This window comes from Acinonyx jubatus, chromosome F2 (assembly GCF_027475565.1).
Source record: "Acinonyx jubatus isolate Ajub_Pintada_27869175 chromosome F2, VMU_Ajub_asm_v1.0, whole genome shotgun sequence".
Lineage (NCBI taxonomy): Eukaryota > Metazoa > Chordata > Mammalia > Carnivora > Felidae > Acinonyx > Acinonyx jubatus.
Window position 1 is genome coordinate 15,482,350 of NC_069394.1, and position 19,625 is coordinate 15,501,974.

General features: G+C 46.4%; 1 protein-coding gene across 2 annotated transcripts in view; it reads left to right on the forward strand.

Annotated features, from left to right (window-relative positions):
* Positions 1 to 19,084, forward strand: part of WASHC5 (WASH complex subunit 5) — a 63,859-nt gene extending 44,775 nt beyond the window's left edge. Inside the window, exons 22-29 of one of the 2 annotated variants that reach the window (XM_015084747.3) lie at positions 212 to 314; positions 401 to 480; positions 4,087 to 4,190; positions 5,462 to 5,591; positions 7,222 to 7,318; positions 11,589 to 11,742; positions 14,499 to 14,586; positions 18,682 to 19,084. In XM_015084747.3, the coding sequence (XP_014940233.1) occupies positions 212 to 314; positions 401 to 480; positions 4,087 to 4,190; positions 5,462 to 5,591; positions 7,222 to 7,318; positions 11,589 to 11,742; positions 14,499 to 14,586; positions 18,682 to 18,738 (813 nt within the window). In that variant the 3' untranslated portion in view covers positions 18,739 to 19,084. Of the gene's footprint in view, positions 1 to 211; positions 315 to 400; positions 481 to 4,086; positions 4,191 to 5,461; positions 5,592 to 5,791; positions 6,310 to 7,221; positions 7,319 to 11,588; positions 11,743 to 14,498; positions 14,587 to 18,681 lie in introns of those variants that run through there. The other variant, XM_053208208.1, reaches the window with a different exon arrangement.
* Positions 19,085 to 19,625: the final 541 nt, after the last annotated feature.

Genomic DNA, 19,625 nt, shown 5'->3' on the forward strand with positions numbered 1-19,625 from the left:
CATGTGAGGAAGTTGAGACTCTCTTTGAAACCAACAACTCCTCCGAGCAAGGGGTATTTCTAACAGGACCTAGAAGTTGCCGTTTCCCTGTCATCCTTTGTAACATTTTATGACTTAGCCCAGGCTGTGTTCCATATACATTTGAGTTCATTGGAGTGTTGTTCATTTTGTTCATTATGTCTGGTTCTTCTGTTGTGTCTTCGTGTTTTAGAATTTCCTCAGTATGTTTCAGAAAATTATCCTGAGAGACAGAACTGTGCAGGATACCTTGAAAACCCTTATGAATGCTGTCAGCCCCCTAAAAAGCATAGTGGGTAAGTGTTCTGAAACGAGTCTGAGATGGAGGTAACACTAGCTTTTCCAGATTTACTAAATAGAAAATTTTATTTTCACCTTTCAGCAAATTCGAATAAAATTTATCTTTCCGCCATTGCCAAAACACAGAAGATTTGGACAGCGTATCTCGAGGCTATAATGAAGGTATGTTATGGGAGAGAGGGTGATCATCAGTACTGTATTTTTTCAACTATCATCTTCTTGTAACTTTGTCACCCAAAGAAAGCTACTCTCTTTCTTGCGTCATCAAAGCAAAAATACAACACTTCAGTTTATTATTATTTCTAAGTTCTTTTGTCCTTTATCTTCCTTTCTGGGCTGTTCTCGAATATGTTTTCATTTATGTGGCCCATCGTTTTGCTTAACCTGAAGAAAGCAGTTTCTTTCTGGAACGACCTGGAGCAAGAAGTGCTTTCACACTAGGAGATGGAAACCTTCCTCCCTCAGGGGTGCTCCGTCCTGAGGTGTGACAGGTTTATTTACGGAGCGGCTCTGTCAGTGTCCAGCCCTGGTCCTCTCCAAGTAGGTGCTAGAACAGGACATTTGCCTCTCTCCCCTCTTGTGTCCGCACAGATGTTACAAAGCCAAGTTCTCTAGGACACAGGTTATCCTTACACCCTGCAGAGAACACCGGGTCTTTGGAAACGAGTAAGAAAGTGAGGTGAAGAGATCAACATGGCGGATGGAAATCCAGGTCACTTTAGGAGTCGCTCATCTGTGCTCCTGCCTTCACGCTGTGGCATTGGCTTTGCGTGTTCTGCGTGTCTTTCTCTCATCACATGATGATCCAAGACCTTCAGCAACGCTTTGTCGACCACTCATGTGCAAATCATTGTCACGTGCTACGAGACAGAGTTGGAGGAAACACTAGCTGCCCCCCTCAGAAAGCCTACGTACTGTCTCGTAGGAAAGAGGAGGTTTCCTGGTGGAAAACTAATCCGTGGTTACAGACATCACCTACCACAGGAAAAGTGTAGGCTGCTGTGGGAATTTGCGGAAGTTCCATTCTCTTGTTCCCAATTCCGTTAGTTGTTCGTTGAGACAGTACTCATGGTGCCTCAGCCAAATTCACAATATATTTCCCATAATTGCAGTGAAAAAAAATGTGTTTTAATTTGGAAACTTAGATTAAGTAACACACAGAGCCTCTGGCTCTGCTGGATGTCCTCTTGTTCCATGTCTGGACGTCCCTTAGCCACGTGATTTCCAGGTATTGAGAGCTTCTCAGGCTAAGTTTCTAATTGCTGGAAAGCTTTCAGGAGGAATGGAGAATTACCTAAGGTCGGACAGGCCTGAGTCTCACCTCTGTGGGAGGCTGAGGGAGGTTGCAGGGATGCGTCAGAGAGGTTCCCTAGTGGCTCTTACAGACCTCTGTGAGTCGTAATTGCTGGTCCTTCAGTAATCACCCAAGTATTTCGGCAAGTCAGTGCTCTTTACATAAAGCCCTCAAAGGACCAATTTGTCCTTTTGTCTCTTGCTGATCTGGAACAGTGATGGAGATATTCTGCACTGTTTGCTGGTAGCCATTGGCCCCATGTAGGTACTGAGCGCTTAAGACATGGCTTGTGGGAGTGAGGAACTGAATTTTAAATTTTATTCATTTAAATCCGTTTACATTTAAATAGCCGTATGCGGTTGTGGCTGCCCTATCCGTGCAACTCTAGAGAAACGGAGAAAGATGACAACCCAAAGATCTCTCTAGATGGGTAGATAGCATCACCTCCCAGGCTCCTTAGTCTCTCCAGAATCTTCTTAAAGGCTTGTAGTAGGTGAGCACCAAAAAGAAAATGATGGTCACTGAGATTCAATATTTAAATAAGAGCAAGTTAGGTTAAACTGCCTTTACTTCTGTTTCCATTTCTAGATTGGTATTTTCAAGGGAATCCTGGACATAGAGTAGAATTAAGAGGGAATTACGTGGCAGAGCAGGGGTGGGGGGGCACCTGGGTGGCTCAGTCGGTTAAACACCCAACTTCGGCTCAGGTCATGATTTCATGGTTAGTGAGTTCGAGCCTCATTTCAGACTTTGTGCTGACAGCTCAGAGCCTGGAGCCTGCTTTAGATTCTGTGTTCCCATCTCTCTCTGCACCTCCCCTGCTCACACTCTCTCGTTCTCTCTGTCAACAATAAGCATTAAAAAGAAGGAATTACATGGGGCAGATCAAAGTTGAAAGGACATTTTTGAGTGGCCTGATGGGAACCCACTGTCTTCTTGGCCTTGCCCTATTCTAATTTTTAAATAATAGTATTTTTCTATTTCTAAAGGTTTCTTATAAAAACATTTTTTGGATTTTATTTTTTTCATGTAAGTAGAATAATAATCTAGTAAGAATAGTGGCCAAAAGTAATACATCTGAGGCCATTTAACGCTTTTAACTGTTACGAGCTCCATTTATCTAAATATCTTTTCTTTGCTCTTCGGGAAGGCCCCTCTTTTTTTCTTAACCTTTCTCTGCTGCCAACCACTCAGAGGAAATGTGTCTATTCCTCCCTCACTGTTGCCAACATTATAAAACACCTTCCCCCTATTCTTCCTCCTCTCTCTCTCTCTTGCTAATCTTTTGGGGATAGCTTCCCTAGAACAGACAAGAAGGAATTCACTGGCACAGAAAGTTACAGTCTGCTTTTGACTTCCTGATGCCAACAACTGGGACTTTGTTGGAATGATGTGAACTCCGCCCCAGACCTGACCAGAGGTACTTTCCCGTCACCTGGCAGGGGTCCTAGACGTCTCCGCGTATCGCTTATGCTCATCACTACTCGGAAATTACATGCTTGATCCACCACGCTAACATAATTCTGTATCACAGATCTCTTCTTTGAATAGTTTGAGAATTACACATGGTTACAACTGGCTGCCATTGTTATCCTTCATGTTTTATTTTGCACATTTAAAAGAATTATTCTGGGGCGCCTGGGTGGCTCAGTCACCTCAGTGTCTGACTTCGGTTCAGATCATGATCTTAAAGATTTGTGGGTTTGAGCCCCACGTTGGGCTCTGTGCTGACAGCTTGGAGCCTGGAGCCTGCTTCGGATTCTGTGTCTCCCTCTGTCTGCCATCCCCTGCTCATGCTCTGTCTCTGTCTCTTAAAAAATAAATAATAAACATTAAAAAAAAAGAATTATTCTTGGACTGTGTCAGTAGGCTTCCCCAGATTCCCAGAGAGGTCCAGGATACCAAAAAAAAAAAAATGGTTAGGAACCCATGGATGAGGGCTTATCATTGTTAGAAGGGCCTTTTTGGAAAATTTATGTAAGTTATTTTATAACCCAGAAGATTATGTGAACTGTAATCCTAGGTGACGCAGATAGGTTTATATTCACCAAATTTTAGGATAACAGAGTACAATGGCATCCTTAGGACTCCTTAGTTCAGTTTAGGACAAATAAAGGAAGGAGGGCTTCTCATTCGCAGCTACTAAGCTTGGAGAACTTATTGCAAAAGGTCGTAAATAGAGCTTCAATACAGACACCTTTTTGATACATGCACAACGCAACGTTAATGGGTCACTTTGTAAAATATCGGACTTTGGGGATATTTGAGGTTGGCGTATAGGCGTCTGTCCACACATCCCTTGCAGGGTTCCTTATGCTCCGTCAAGGATGACACTGGTCTTCACCGGGGAGCCAGTCCAGTCCTGTGGAATGTTGTCATCCTTCTAGTCAAAACTTGTCGTCTTTGTGTTGCCTCCTTGCCGTCCCTTTGCAGCGTGGCGTGTTCCACCTGTTCTTCCTCTTCCTCGTTCACAGGTGGGGCAGATGCAGATTCTGAGACAGCAGATTGCCAACGAGTTAAATTATTCTTGTCGGTTTGACTCCAAACATCTGGCAGCTGCTCTGGAGAATCTCAATAAGTAAGTGCCAGCGTTGGAAACAGCCATCCGTGGGCCCGGATTGTTCGTTATCGGTTAGCGCCCCAGTTTCTTCAGTACGTACTCTTTTACGTTCTTTTGGGGTAAGGAGGCTGTCTGCCCCTATGGCCTTCCTTCCCAGGGAAGACAGAATCGAACCCGTCTTTGTAAGCCTCCTCCCTCAGTCTTGTCTCTTGGTCTCAGTCTCTTTCTCTCTCTCTCTCTCTCTCTCTCTCTTTCTCTTACTCGCTATTGATGGATTTCATTTATTCAGCCAACGTTTACTGATCACTTAGTACACATCAGACCTTGTGCTAAATACTTGCACAGTTTGAGAAAGCGGTTATTACCAAAGGCACAGCTGGATCTCCACAGGACTAGGTCACTGATCATCCGGAGGGCAGTTAGAAGTGTGTTAGTTACCAGCAGTGGCCGTGGGCACACATCCCGGCGTGCAGTCACATCCTCCACCTCACCAGCAACCTGCTCTCGTTTCCAGCCTCTACTTAAAAATAAACATCTGGGGGAGCCTGGATGGCTCAGTTGAGTCGGTTGAGCATCTGACTTGATTTCGGCTCAGGTCATGATCCCAGAGTCGTGGGATAGAGCCCTATGTCAGTCTCTGCACTAAGCGTGGAGCCTGCTTGGGATTCTATCTTGGGCTCCCTCTGCCCCTCTCCCCCACTCATGCGTGTGTGCTCTCCATAAAATTAAAACAAACTTTTTTTTAATAATAAATAAATAACTCAGTGCTTTTGACAAAGCAGGTATTGAAAACAGTTCAGTCAGTTCAGAAAAATTGGAACAGTGAGGGTCACCTGGGAGGCTCAGTCAGTTGAGTGGGCCAACTTCGGCTTAGGTCGTGATCTCACAGTTTGTGGGTTCGAGCCCCACATCGTGCTTGCCGCCATCAGCCTGTCAGCACGGAGCCTGCTTCAGATCTTCTGCCCTCCTCTCTCTGCCCCTCCCCTGCTCACGCTCTGTCAAACATTAAATAATAAGAAACAAAATTCTTTCTAATCAAAAAAGTTGGAACAGTAAAAGCATTTGATTTGGGTTAACTCCAAAAGATAAAACAATACTAGGTCAGATTTTCCACTTATAACCAGTCACAGGTACAGAAATTGAGAACTGGAAGGATCAAGCCTTCGTTTTACAGATCAGAAAACTGAGGCCCCGAAAGATGACGTCATAGCCCGTACTGACTGCTCCATGAATTGCGTTCATCGCTGACATTTATCCCTGCTTCGTGTTGTTTTGTGTCTCTCCTCTAGGGCTCTCCTAGCAGATATCGAAGCCCACTATCAAGACCCTTCACTTCCTTACCCCAAAGAAGACAACACACTCTTGTATGAGATCACAGCCTACCTGGAGGCAGCCGGCATCCACAACCCACTGAATAAGGTCAACGATGAGAATAAGGAACAGAGTGGTGGGAGGCGCATGGTACCGAGGGGGACTCGGCCCGGATAGCAGGTCACTTGCTAAAATATTGGGAGAACCTGGGTTCCCATCCCGGAACCTCCCTTCTCTTAAGCCCTCACTCTCCCTGAGTTTCAATCTCCCACGAGTAACAGGAGAATCACACCTTCCCTGCCTGATAGGGGCCGTGGGAATCGAGAGACACGGTGTTTGCCGCAGTTCCTTGAGAAGTGAGAAGTACTCTGTCTGTGGGAGATCAGTTTTAGGTTTGTCCGAGGTTGGGGATTTGAATTGCTGCTAAATGATGGCATTGATCCTTGATGCCCAAACACGCTTCCGTCCGCGGCTGATAGTAATCACAGCCATCATCTGGGGGCCACGGACGCTTTTTTGTACTTCTAGTTTCCAGAAACCTCTGAGAGCTGAAAGTCTTTTCACAAGTTGGTGCCAGATCTCATTTGGTGGCAAAACTTGTCCCGAACTAACATGAGGCTGTTTATGCTTCTGTGAATATTCATGTTTTGATGCAGAAATACTGATGACTTCGGTGGTAAGGTGTTACTTACACCCCTTACTACTTCTCTAAAATCTGTAAAATCTATACGATCCCCCTGGGCTTGGATGAAAGATCATGAGCCTGAATAGCAGCTAACATTTTTTTTTTTGAGTGCTCACCACGTGCCAAGCACTGCGAACCCCGACCATGAAACGTGCCGTGGTTGGGTGAGGAACTTGAGGCCGAGAGGCTGATGACCTCACCGGGGCTCCACTGTAGCATATGCGGCAGAGCCAGCCAGTTGGAGCAGAGCTGGGGCTGCTGGCCAGAGTGCCACGCTGCCTCCCAGGGCGGTGAGGGAAGCAGGGAGACAGCGGGATCTGCCCTGACTGTACCGGCTGCACAAGACCTGGTGGGGGGCGGGGGGGCGGAGACTGCTCTGTGACATTGCACAAGGGAAAGCGAATGACACAGGAGACATTTGCTTGCTTTCTACTTACTTAATACCACTCGCTGGCTGGGTGGATCTTCTTTCCTTCTTTCCTTCTTTCCTTCTGCCCAACCCTTTCCCTCCCTCCCCCCTCCCTCCCTCTGCCCTTCCCTACAGCTCTCCATTGAATTTGTGCATTTTGCTTTCATCACACTTTCCCCTCTCCGGTTGTTTCTTTTTTCTTCTTCTTCTTCTTTATTTTCATTTTATTTTTTTTTATTTTAACTTGTTTTATTTTTTATTTTTTTTAAATTTACATCCAAATTAGCATCTAGTGCAACAATGATTTCAGGAGTAGATTCCTTAGCGCCCCTCACCCATTTAGCCCATCCCCCCTCTCCCGCGGTTCACGACATTAAGAGGATTCCCGGGGAAAGTAACTGCTATTCTCTAGGCAAAATTGTTCCCTTCCCAGAAGGGCTGATTTTTATATAGGGATTTATGTTTGCAGGGGTCAGTGGCGTTAAATGAAACTCTGAAGGCGGCAAATTAACAGAACCCTCCTAGTTTTAGGTAGTCTGCAGAGCAAAATGAAATAACGTGGAAGCTTCCCGTTTGAAAATGTGCTCTGCGGTATCGCGCACGGTGAAGAGACCCATCAATTTTGCTTCCCTTTCTCTTTCCAGATATACATAACAACCAAGCGCCTACCCTATTTTCCAATTGTCAACTTCCTATTTTTGATCGCGCAGTTGCCAAAACTTCAGTACAACAAGAACCTAGGTACCGTATGACATTTTTTGCCATAAGTAACAGTAACAGTGGATTCATACCTAACCAAACAGCTCTTCGTACAGAGAATGCTGCGTCACCTACGAGCCCTTTCCTTAGTTCGATGCGTGTTTGTTTTTATTTTTTAATTTTTTTTCAGTGTTTAGTTTTGAGGGAGAGAGAGACAAGAGTATGAGCAGGGGAGGGGCAGAGAGAGAGGGAGACACAGAATCCGAAGCAGGCTCCAGGCTCCGAGCTGTCAGCACAGAGCCCGATGCGGGGCTCGAACCCACAGGCTGTGAGATCGTGACCTGATCAGTCGGACACTTAACCGACTGAGCCACCCAGGCGCCCCTTCATTGTGTGTTTATAAAGTGCATGTCTTTGGGCCTGTGAAATATGATGCTCCTTCGTGATGTGGACAGTGGATTTGCCTTTTTTTTTTTTAAGTTTGTTTATTTTAAAGTTTATTTATTTTGAGAGAGACAGAGACAGAGCACGAGTTGGGGAGGGGCAGAGAGAGAGGGAGACAGAGAATCCCAAGCAGGCTCCACTGTCAGCATGGGCCCGACATGGGCTCCAACCCACAAAGCCATGAGATCATGACCTGAGTTGAAAGCAAGAGTCGGATGCTTAACAGACTGAGCCACCCAGGCGCCCCTAAGTTCATTTATTTATTTTCAGAGAGAGTGAGGAAGGGACAGAGAGAATCCCAAGCAGGCTCCGCACTGTCAGTGCAGAGCCAGATGTGGGGTTCAAACTCACAAACCATGAGATCATGACCTGAGCCGAAATCAAGAGTCAGACACTTAATTGACTGATCCACCCGGGTCCCCCTACAGTGGATTTACCACGAACTAAGTACGGTCCGCCTTTAATTTCCAAACATTATCCAACCTGTAAAACGTGTGGGATCTTTGCTTCTCTCCTTTCCTTAATGTTGAGGCAGCTGATCATGGTGTGGGAGAAACTTGGTTAATGTTTCCTTCTCACAACAAGTGTCCTGAGCCTCCCGTGTGTATCGGGAGCTGCGGTATGAAAAGTAACGATATGATGAAGGAGAGAAGACCGACACCAGAATATCGAAACTTTAAGACGTGTATATGATGCCATGTGAAAATACTCAGTACGAGCAACAGCTACCAGGACCTTCCAGTGTGTGTGTCCTGTCCAGCAACATAGCCTGAATTTTTTTGCCATTGGGTACTTTACCTTGAGTATTTTTTATCATCTCTTACGTTTCTAATAGATTCCCAGGTACTTCCTCTGCCTCCAGACTTTGTATCAGAGTGGAGCTTTGTAAAGTCTGCTATAGGTTCAGTTTACTTTAGAAGTATTTTAAGAGCTTTTCTATAAATGTAACTCTATTATTTTTTAACTAGAAGTTCTGAAATGAATTTCTTGCTTGAAGTATTTCTCTTCCTAATTCATAAGCTCTTTTAGGATAAAGATGTGGAGTCTCTTTAGGATTTTTACTCTCTGATTCAAAAATACTCCTTGATCCCAGGCACAGCTCCCGTAACAGCACCTGTCCCTGGCGCAGACTTGCAGAGCACGGTGGCCCCATAAATACTGCTGCAAGAATGAGGAACAGACATGTGTCCGGTTTCTGGCTCTCCCACTGCTCACTTCCCAGGGCTCACCTTGTGACTTTGGCCAAGTTACTTAACCTCTCAGGGCCAACCAGAAACAGTACCTGGCCCGGAGCAAGTGCTCCACTGATGCTAACCCCTTTTCTGTATATTGGTCAAAATCAGGGTAAAGAACCACCCCAAGGTGGATTTAAGAGTTCATCTCAAGACTCCGAGCCACGTTCTCCTTCTGTGGTCCCTGTTACAACTAAACAAGGATATATGATACTTCTGGGGCACCTGGGTGACTCAGTCGGTTGAGCATCTGACTTTGGCTCAGGTCACCATCTTATGGTTCGTGAGTTTGAGCCCTGCATCCCCCCTCCGCTGCCTCTCTCTCTCTGCCCCTCCCCTGCTCATTCTCTCTCTCAAAATAAATAAAAACTTAAAAAAAAAAAAGAATATATGATCCTTTATAGTGATGGATTGTCAGTGCATAAAGATAATCTTGTTTTTATTAAAGAGTGCTTGTTCACTGGTCTCATTCTTAGGTAGTATTTCTTTCATTGTACAGCTGCTTATAGGAAGTATTCCCTTGAATTCCCGGATCTCTCAACAAAACAAAACAAATGAAACCTTTAGTGTCCTGGAGATGTATCTCTATCTGACTGCAGTTATTTTCCTGAATTAAACTGATGTGTTAATCTGGGGACCAAAATAATGAAAAAGAGGACTAGGAAGGAACATCCGGGTGCTTGGACCGCAAGAAAACATTTATTTCACCTTGCGAGTGTTGCTCTCGAGACTGATCTAAGAAACCCCTGCCTACCTTGGTCTGTCCTTTAAGGAAGCATCTCCACGGTGCCACATTCAGAGCGGAAGTTCCTTTTGTGAAGCATCGTGGTCGCTGTGTGCCTGGAAAGGATTAATTCTCCATGTTCTGACTGCCGTTATTGTCTTGTATGGTAGATCCTTGAGCAAATTCAGAGTTGCCAAGGCCCAGGTTAGGGAAGTCAGGATAACTTGTTTTGGCATCTCTGGGTTAAGTAAGAGAGTTTCCGGTCTTCACAAGAGCCCAGAGATGGGATCTGAAGGTCTGGCCAGTTTAACGCCTTTCTCCAAAGCGCTGGGCCATTTTACATCTCACCAGCGTTTGGCAAAGTAAGTCGTCTTACTTTTAACTGATCTGTTGGGTGTGTGTGGTATCTTGTGGTTTTTAATTTGCCTTCCCCTAATGACTAACGATGCTGCGTGCTTTTTGGCCATTCTTTATATCTTTCTTTGTTAAGCGTTAACGTCTTTTGCCTGTTTTTAAATTAGGTTGATTGCTTTTTTATCACTAGGTTGTAGGAGTTATTTATATTTATGGATACTCTTTTTTTTTTTTTTAATCTAAATGGTACACACTACTCACATGGCTCCATTTCTTTTTCTTTTTCTTTTTTAATGTTTATTTTTGAGAGAGAGAGAGAGAGAGAGCAAGAGAGAGAGAATCCAAAGCAGGCTCTGCATGCAGGGCTCCATCCCATGAACCGTGAGATCGTGACCTGAGCCAAAGTCAGATGCTTAAGTGACTGAACCCCCCCTGGCGAACCCCACCTATTTATTTTCTTAGTGGTGACTTTAATGAGCAGAAATTTTTAATACTAATAATGTCCAGTTCATCCATTTGTCCTTTATAATCGTCCTTTTCTGTGTCCGGTCTAAGAAATCTTTGACTAACCCTAAGGTTACGAAGATACTCTCCTATGGTTTTTTTCTAGAAGCTTTGTGGTTTTAGCCCTTACATTGAGGTTTGTGGTCCATTTAAAATTACTTTCTATGTACAGTGTGAGGATATCCAGTGTCAGCACCATTTATTGAAAAGATTTCTTGTTCTCCATTGAGTTGTTTGGATATGTGTGGAAATCCAATTGTTCATATAAGGGCGGGACTGTTTCTGGATTGTCTATTCCATTCCATTGATCTATTTATCCTCATGCCCGTACTGCCTTGATTACTATAACTTTATAAGAAGTCTTGAAATCAGGCCATGTAAGTCTTCCAACTTTGTTCTTTTTCAACATTGTGTTTCTTTCCCCTCAAAGACCCTAAGCTCTAGCTCCTGTTCCCCAAGCAGCCATCCGGGCAGAAGGCCAAGGCCTCCAGATTTGGGCAGAAGTCCTTAGAGAAAAAGCCAGTTTTGGCACTCACCCATTCCACGAATTTCCTTCTTCCACCGTCCAGGCTTCTGCAGATTCTTTAATCACATAACGTTCCACGTTGTGTTTAAAGATACATCTTAGAAATGTTTTCCGGGATTCAGACTGTTTTCGTGTAAGAGACTGGCTCAGCGTGGATAACATGCCATGCTGCCATGAACAGAAGTTGCTCATAGCTAATTTTTACTTTCTCGTTTCCCTTTAAAGATACAGATCTTTAAACTTGTCTGCAACGGCATGTGTTAATTGTATTATCCAAAAGAGACAGTGACGATGGTAATAAAAATCAGTAACCGTTTGACTCTGTTGGATCAGACCACCGGAGGCCCCCAGCAACCCCGGGCCGAATTCAAACAGTAGTCCAGAGTTGTTCCCCAGATACTCACCTGCCAGTGCAGGCGCGGCCCCCAAACATGTTGACATTCACAAGCATTCATGCTGAATGAACATCGCCAAAGGCAAGCCCTTGGCTTTGGTGGCATAATTCGTGATTTGTCGCTCCTTTTGCAGGAATGGTCTGCCGGAAACCTGCGGACCCCGTGGACTGGCCGCCGCTCGTCCTGGGATTGCTCACCCTGCTGAAGCAGTTTCATTCCCGGTACACCGAGCAGTTCCTGGCGCTGATCGGCCAGTTTATCCGCTCCACAGTGGAGCAGTGCACAAGGTACCGAAAGCCAGTCTGGAAAGAGCAGAATCAATGTTACAGAATGGGCTATAAACCTTGCGTGCGAAATTCCTCCTGTTGTCCCCCTTGTACAGATGGGACTTGCTGTCACCCTGCTGTGTAAAGCAAGTCAGGGCCCACCTTGTTCATAGCAACTAAAGACAACCCATCCGTAGTCACCCTGCTGGGGGAGCCCCCTCGGCGCACTCCACAGTGATTTTACAAGGACGAGTCATGACCAGGATTCACGACCCCCGCGGGGAAGAGAGTGCAGGCCTGTTCCTCTGCTGTCCTGGGTGCTGTGCTCAGAGCTCAGGGAGCCCGGCCCTCTGGCCGGGCCCCTGGCATAGGATGGCTCCACAGCCTTTGGCGGGAGTCAGGGAGCACGTCCGTGTCAGCCTGGGCACGGCCTGGGTTCCTGGTGTATGAGGAAACAGAAGTCACATCAAAGCTCCTATGGGATACAAGGCTCGTAAACCCTTTCTTCTTCCCGCCCCCCGAAAATGTGGCTTCTCTGGGATAGAAAAAAAACAGTTATTTGCAGGAGATGCTGGGTCCTGAGCCTCCTCTGTTACCCTGAAGGGTCAGGCCAGCTGACTAAATTTCTCTGGCATGTTGCACATCCAACGTCTGGAAGAGGACCGCCTGGTCACTTGGGTCAGTGTAACTTAAAGACTAATGGGAATGACCTTACAGGTCCTCACAGTGCACCCCTGACTGGACATGATTTCAGAGGCCGTTTAGTTTACCTCAGCCAGGATGTGAATCCGCGCTCAGATGCCCCTGGCAGGAACCATCCAGATCTGCTCGGACACCCCCCCTGGGTGAGGTACTCATCACCTCCCAAGGCCACACAGCCCTGGTCACTGGAAAGTGGCTGACTGTGATGAATGGAAAATTCCATCCTGTCTCTCTGAGATTTCGCTCTCTGGGCCTCCCTCCACGCTCTGAAATTAGAAGAAATGCAGTCTCCTTCCTTTGTGAATGTCAGCGGTTGCCTTGGGTCTTTTGCTTTAGATAAGCTGACTTCCACCTGTTCCTGTGCACCACGCCGTGGCCACTCACCGCATCCGTGACCTCTTCTGGGGGTTCCAGTTGGTAATCCCACCACTTAATATGTGGTTTCCCAAACCCACACCGGGATTCCAAAAACAGCTGACCCCTTAAAGCGGAGGGGTCATAAGCTCCTTCATTCCGGGTCCCGTGTGGAGTACAGTGCGGCTAGAATTGCAGGACCGGGTTCTTGCCTCTTGCAACCTTCTCAACCCCTGACCTCTTTTCCCCGAGAGCATCAGCCAGGCTAATTCTGCCCCACCTTAGTTAGCGGACCCAACGACAGACGGACGCTGGGTGTCTTTCTAGGACGTATGCGGAGACTTGCTTCCAACAGCCGACTTTTTAACAATTAAAAAACAGAAGGTAGCTCAGAAGGATGGGGAAGTCTCGGAAATGGAATTGCAGCAATTGCAAAACGAGGTCGGTTGCAAAGGGCAGCAGTGAGCACCCAAAAACCTAGTGCATCTGGCTCCGGACGGTGAAGAGGAAGCCAGGGCTGCAGTCAGCTTGGTCCAAGGCGATTGGGAAGTGACCTCCACACGGGCCACCCCAACCCCAGTCCCCCATCTGTCAGGAGCTGGCAAATCCTTCCTGATTCTTCCTCACCAGTGACTACAAAGCGTGGCTGTAGCACAGCCTGTTACCGGTGACCCTGACAGAGGTCACCAGGAGACGGGCATCAGGCCGCGGCTCGGTTTCTGGTTTGTTCAAGTGCAGTGACGTCAGGAGCGTGGGATGCACGGAGGCTCTCCCTTTCCCTCGCCGCCCTGGTCCTGCACTGAAAGATCGAGAGCAGCGGCAGCTTTTTTCCAGGTGTAACCACTCTTCAACCTGCTTTTCCAACGCAAAACATCATCAGGGAAACTAATCAGTAATCCAGTTCCATGAAATCCTTCATTAATCAGAAAATGCCATTCTGTACGTAACTTAGAAATCGTTTTAAGAGCTGAAGATTCCTTCCGCTGTAAAGAAAGGGTGTAGGCTCCGTGAGAAGCCTGTCACGTCCTCTGCTGCATCCGCAGCTCTGGAAGGGTTTGGGCAGCGTGGCGGTTGTGTGAGTGAACGAGTAGGATCCGCATGGGAAGTTACTGGACGCTGTCCTGGACCCCTTCGAATGTACAGTAGGGGGCAGGTGCCGTCCCAGATGCTGAGGAGAGAAGGCTAAAGACAGGACCCAGGCCCTCGAGGAAACCAACATACAAACAACTGAAAACCTCCGAGACTTGGGGGAGAATACTAAGGATGCTCAAAGCGTACGAAAAGGCCATCTGCCCAGAGGAGTGAGGGAGGCCTTTCGAAGGAGGAAGAACCTAAGCTGGAACTGGCAAGATGCCTAGAAATTTACTTGTAAAGTAGGCGTGCAGAGCAAATGGAGCCGCAGAGACCGGGGGCTGGGGAGGCGCGGCCTGTTCAGGGACCTGCCAGTTCTTGAATCACGAAGTGCAGGGTGGTGAGCAGTGAGTCTAGACGGACAGCGGGGGCCGTGTGGTGGAGGCCCACGTAAGCCATTCAGTGCAGACTGCATCCTCTGGGTTATGTTCTGAGAATACAGCCACAGGGTAATGATATGAATCGAGAGGATGGTCTAGAGATTTTCTCCTTTGACTTTAGTGGTCTGTCGTTTCTCTAGTCTCAGTATTTTGACTGAGGGTCCACCACATGCAAAGCGGTGCATTGATCCAGACTGTTCTCTGTTGCAGCCAGAAGATACCTGAAATGCCTGCGGACGTTGTGGGTGCCCTCCTGTTTCTGGAGGATTATGTTCGGTACACAAAGCTACCTAGGAGGGTAAGCAGTAGACAAAGGACAATATTAAAGCCCTTTTTGTAAAAAGGTGCCATTAAGAGTGGCCCTGGAGGGGCGCCCGGGTGGCTCAGTCGGTTAGGCGTCCAACTTCGGCTCAGGTCATGATCTCACAGTTCATGGGTTGGTGCCCCACGTTGGGCTCAGTGCTGACAGCCCAGAACCTGCTTCAGATTCTGTGTCTCCCTCTCTCCCTGCCCCTCCCCTGCTCATGCTCTGTCTCTCTCTCTCTGTCTCTCTCTCAAAAATAAAATACACATTAAAAAAATTTTTTTTAATTAAAAAAAAAGAGCGGCCCTGGACTCACTAGGGGTACAGTCCAGGAGCTCATCCCAGTGGATGCTCTGAGCCCCCCGGGCCCCCTTCTGCCCGCAGCTGTGAGCGCTCCTCCTTTCACTGCGTTTGGTGCTTCACAAGCCCGGCTCTCACCGCACCTACCCCCCTCCTCCCTCCCTACCGCGCCCCGCTCCCAAGCAGCTCACCCAGCCCTGCTTCTGGTTCCAGAGGAATAGATGGGCAGTCCAGGAGGGAATCCTGGAGGCAATAATTGTGTGGGTGGTTTTTCCCCCGCTTCCCACAGCAAGTTCAGTTCAGTTCACACCACAAGTAACATCATATTTACCCAGGGTTTCCAAAAATGGCTTCATTTTTTACTCCCCAAGATAGTCTTTCCTGTTCCTTTCTCACTAATGATTCCACTTTGGTAAGTTTCAGCTCAAAGTGCAGAGCTTCGTACTAAAACACAAAAGACTTTTGATAGATTCCGAAAAGCCATTCTGATTGTTTTTAATTAGCAGGTTACTTTTTCATAACAACAGCCAAAGACGGTGTTTTAAAAATTAACTGGCGACATCTTCCGCTATAGTGAAACGCTAGCGGCATCCCCCCTAAAGTCAGTGCCGTGACAGTGATATAGCAGTACCGACTCTCACCATGGCTTTGGCCGTACAGGTTCAAGGCAGTAAACCAAGTGACAATTAAAAAATGCACGAAGGAAGACAAATTTGTATTGTTCACAGAGGATGTAATTGTCTTCCTTGAACACCCACTGGAATCATGTGGAAAACTGTTCGAATTTAAGACTACAGAAAAGCTGATTAGAGAACGTACAGGGTAAATGCACGAATAATTAACGCAAACACATGGTGTGAAAAAGATCCCATTCGCAGAATTAAGGAAATAGCGTAGCCAGGAGTAGTAACCTCTACAGGAGGGGCACCTGGGGGGCTCAGTCAGTTAAGTGTCAACCTCTTCAGTTCAGCTCAGGTCATGATCTCGTGGTTCATAGGATCAAGCCCCACATTGGGCTCTGTGCTGACAGCGCAGAGCCTGCTTGGGATTCTCTCTCCATCTCTCTGCCCCTCTCCCACTCACGAGCTCACTGTCTCGCAAACTTTAAAAAAAAAAGCTAAAACACTGCAAGAAACACGGTTTAGAAAAAATAAGTTATTTTTGATATTTTAATAACAGTTTAGAACAAAGTATAAAAATTCAGAGTCCATCATTCTGAATAAGGAAACTCAAATAGTAGTTTTTATTCGTTTATAGGTTTATTGCAGCTATGATCAAAATCCCAGATAATTTTTGTAACGTTAGGGAGGGGGATTTTTAAAAATTTTATAGAACTCAGACCAAAAGTAGGTTGTTTTTAAAGAAGACATTTAAAACATACCAAATACTTAAAACTATTGTAAAACTACAAAGATCATAATAGTGTGGCAGTGGTATGAAACTCAGTAGATGAATCAATAGATCAGAATATGTAGCTTCCTTGGGGCACCTGGGCGGCTCAGTCAGTTAAGCGCCCGACTTTGGCTCAGGTCATGACCTCACGGTTTGTGAGTTTGAGCCCCGTGTTGGGCTCTGTGCTGACAGCCCAGGGCCTGGAACCTGCTTGGGATTGTGTCTCCTTCTCTCTCTGCCCCTCCCCCACTCACAGTCTGTCTCTTGCTCTCTCTCTCTCTCTCAAAAATAAACATACATTTAAAAAAATTTTTAAACAAAAAAAAGAATATGTAGCCTCCTTACATACAGTTGCATGTAAGGGAAAGTAGCATCATAAATTAGGGGAGTAAGGAAATATTTTAGTCAATAGTGCTAGCACAGTTAGTTCATTATGTGATAGTCAAAAAATAGCCACTTAGTGTCCTCACATCTTTCTTATATCCATACGGCTAGTGTGGAAAATAGAACCAGCAAACACAAAAATTTTATACAACTATGAATGAGCTCTCAGAACTTTCTATATAAACATCAAAGGAAGCAACCATAAAGGAAAAGATTTAGAGATTTGATCTCATGAATGCTGAATGTAATGAAACAATTCTGTCAAGTGTCTCTTAATTTAAAAAAAAAAATGGGGAAAATATCAACAGAGGATCAGTTTTCTTGATGCGTGGCATGTTCTTTTACATCAGTAAGAAAAAGATAACCAATCCAATAGGGGGGGAAAAAAAGACAAGGGATATTAATAGGCAGTTTTCAGGAAAAGAAATACAGATGGCCAATAAACATTTGTAAAAATGTTCAACCTTAATTCAGGTGTCACGCATCAAAATAACAGTAAAACTTAATTTCCACCCATCATATTGATAAAAAGTAAAATGTTGGGCCCCCGCTGCGTGGAAATCTTTAGAGAAATAGGACTTCTTAACTTCTCAGTACTGTTGATGGCAGTGTAAATTGTTTATTCTATGGGAGGGCCATTTGGCTTAATTCAAAAATAACTTGTAACATTCTCACCCGGTCCATGCAGTTCGACTGCTTGGAATGTATCTGCTGGGTATATGTGCAAAAGTTCACCAAGATGCGTGTGCAGGGATGTTCATTACAAAAGATTTAGCAGAGGCAGGGGCACCTGGGTGGCTCAGTTAGTTGAGCGTCCTCCTGACTCTTGATTTCAGCTCAGGTTCGTGATCTCACAGTTCGTGGGATCGAGCCTTACATCAGCGCAGAGCCTGCTTAGGGATTCTCTCTCCCACAGAATAAATGAATAAACAACAGCAACAAAAGATTTAGCAGAGGCAAAGGACACAAGGTTATGTGATCCTAATTTTGAGTATGTGTTATGTGTCAATTGGAGGGATTTGTACAAAATAATTACCAGTTTTTCTCTTTAAGGGTTTAAGATTAAAGATTTATTTCCATTTTACGCTTCCTGCATTTGCTAACTTTCCTCCGAGTAGCAGATGATCCCTTTACAATCAGGAAAAAAATTAAACGCTGCTTTTAAAAAATAACCAATTTTGGAGCACATGGGTGGGTGGCCCAGCCAGTTGAGCATCTGCGTCTCGATTTTGGTTCAGATCATGAGGTCCTGGTTTGGGAGTTCAAGCCCCACTTTGGGCTTTGCGCTGACAGTGCAGACCCTGCTTGGGATTCTCTTCCTGTCTCGCTCTCTGCCCCTCTCCACCTCATGCTCTCTCAAAATAAACTCACACGCAAAAAAATTCTTTCTCTCTCCCTGTGCCCCTCTCCCCTGCTCATGCGCTTGCCGTCTATAAAAATAAAAAAATTTCCAGTTTCTAGCAGTTGGAGATCACCCAGCCCTACATCCCACCCATTCACCCTACCCACCCTTCCTCGGGCTTCCCCCAAGAACAGTTCAGGACTGCGTGCTGAGGCCCTTCCCCGCCCCCCCTTCTGGCCTGTCCCTTGGGACACGCTGTTCTTCCCAGGTGGGTCACAGATCAGTTGTGAGGTGACCTGAGATCACCTGTCAGCACTTCCCAGCATTCCTAGCACCTCAAGTGCCTCGGGGAGCCGGAGAGCCTGAGAGCTGAGCCGAGCCGAGGAGCTCACACCTGGCGCGTTTGGAGGCGGGAGCACCGCGTTTGGAGGCGGGAGCACCGTCGGACGTTCCCTCAGATGCCAGCAGGGCTGAGGAGCTAGGCACCAGTGTGAGGAAGGACAGCAATGCGAGGCAGGGTTTCAGGGAGTGCTCCTCCCCTGTGAGTCCACTTGCCTGAGCCCCACCTTGCTGCCAAGGGTGTTTTTGTTTTCCTTGCGTGTGGAAAATTCTGACCTTGTTCTGAATCAGAACACTAGGGAAAAAGTAACTCTTCTGTTTACTCTTTTTAGGTTGCTGAAGCACACGTGCCTAATTTCATCTTTGATGAATTCAGAACAGTCCTGTAACTTTTTTGACATCTGCGTCTTCAGTCAAAGGCTTGTCCTTCAGTCTTCCCACGACTAAAATGAATTTAGAAATGAAGAAACTCAGCTGCTCGTAGAACTGCCTCGCTCCCCTTAACTGTGGGAAACGTCAGGTATTAAGATGTATCTCACGGCACTCGTTCATATAATTAATATTGTTGAAATCATGGTATTATATGCAATTTGTATCATGTAGGAGCAGAATACATTTTTGTACTGCCTCTTATAAATGCCGAATGTAATTGTCACATATAAATCCATTTAGTTTTATGCTCTAAAGAACTATTTGTGCAATTCGGGATTTTCAGTAAAATAGTAATTGCCAGTACCTGAAGGGGTCCTTCTGCCTATGATTCCGAAACTGTGTATTCATCGTTTAAAAAAACAACCAAAAAAACCTCTGGAAGGTAAGCGAGGAATCCGGTAGGTCCCATGGATACCCCCACAGCAGGCTGGCAGGCACAGGTGATGGCCAGACCGGGACCAAACAGAGACCACACGCTCCACGGACTATGTGCTCTGGAAGTTTCTTGGTGTCTGAGGTTCACTGTTCTCTTCCAGCCATAGAACCCCGGCGGGGGGTGGGGGAGGGGGCAGTTCCCAGCATGCCTTCTGGGTGTCTCTCCAACTTCAGCTGCTCCTTCCGTCCTTCCCCGCATCTTCCCCAGCCGCCTGAGCCCCACCCCAGCAGCCCAGCCTAGTCAAGGCCCAGCACAGAATTTTAAAAGTGAACGGTCACCCAGCGTGCCTGGGTGGCTCAGTCGGTTGAGCGTCCGACTTTGGCTCAGGTCATGATCTTGCCATTCTTGAGTCCGAGCCCCGCGTCAGGCTCTGTGCTGACAGCTCAGAGCCTGGAGCCTGCTTCAGAT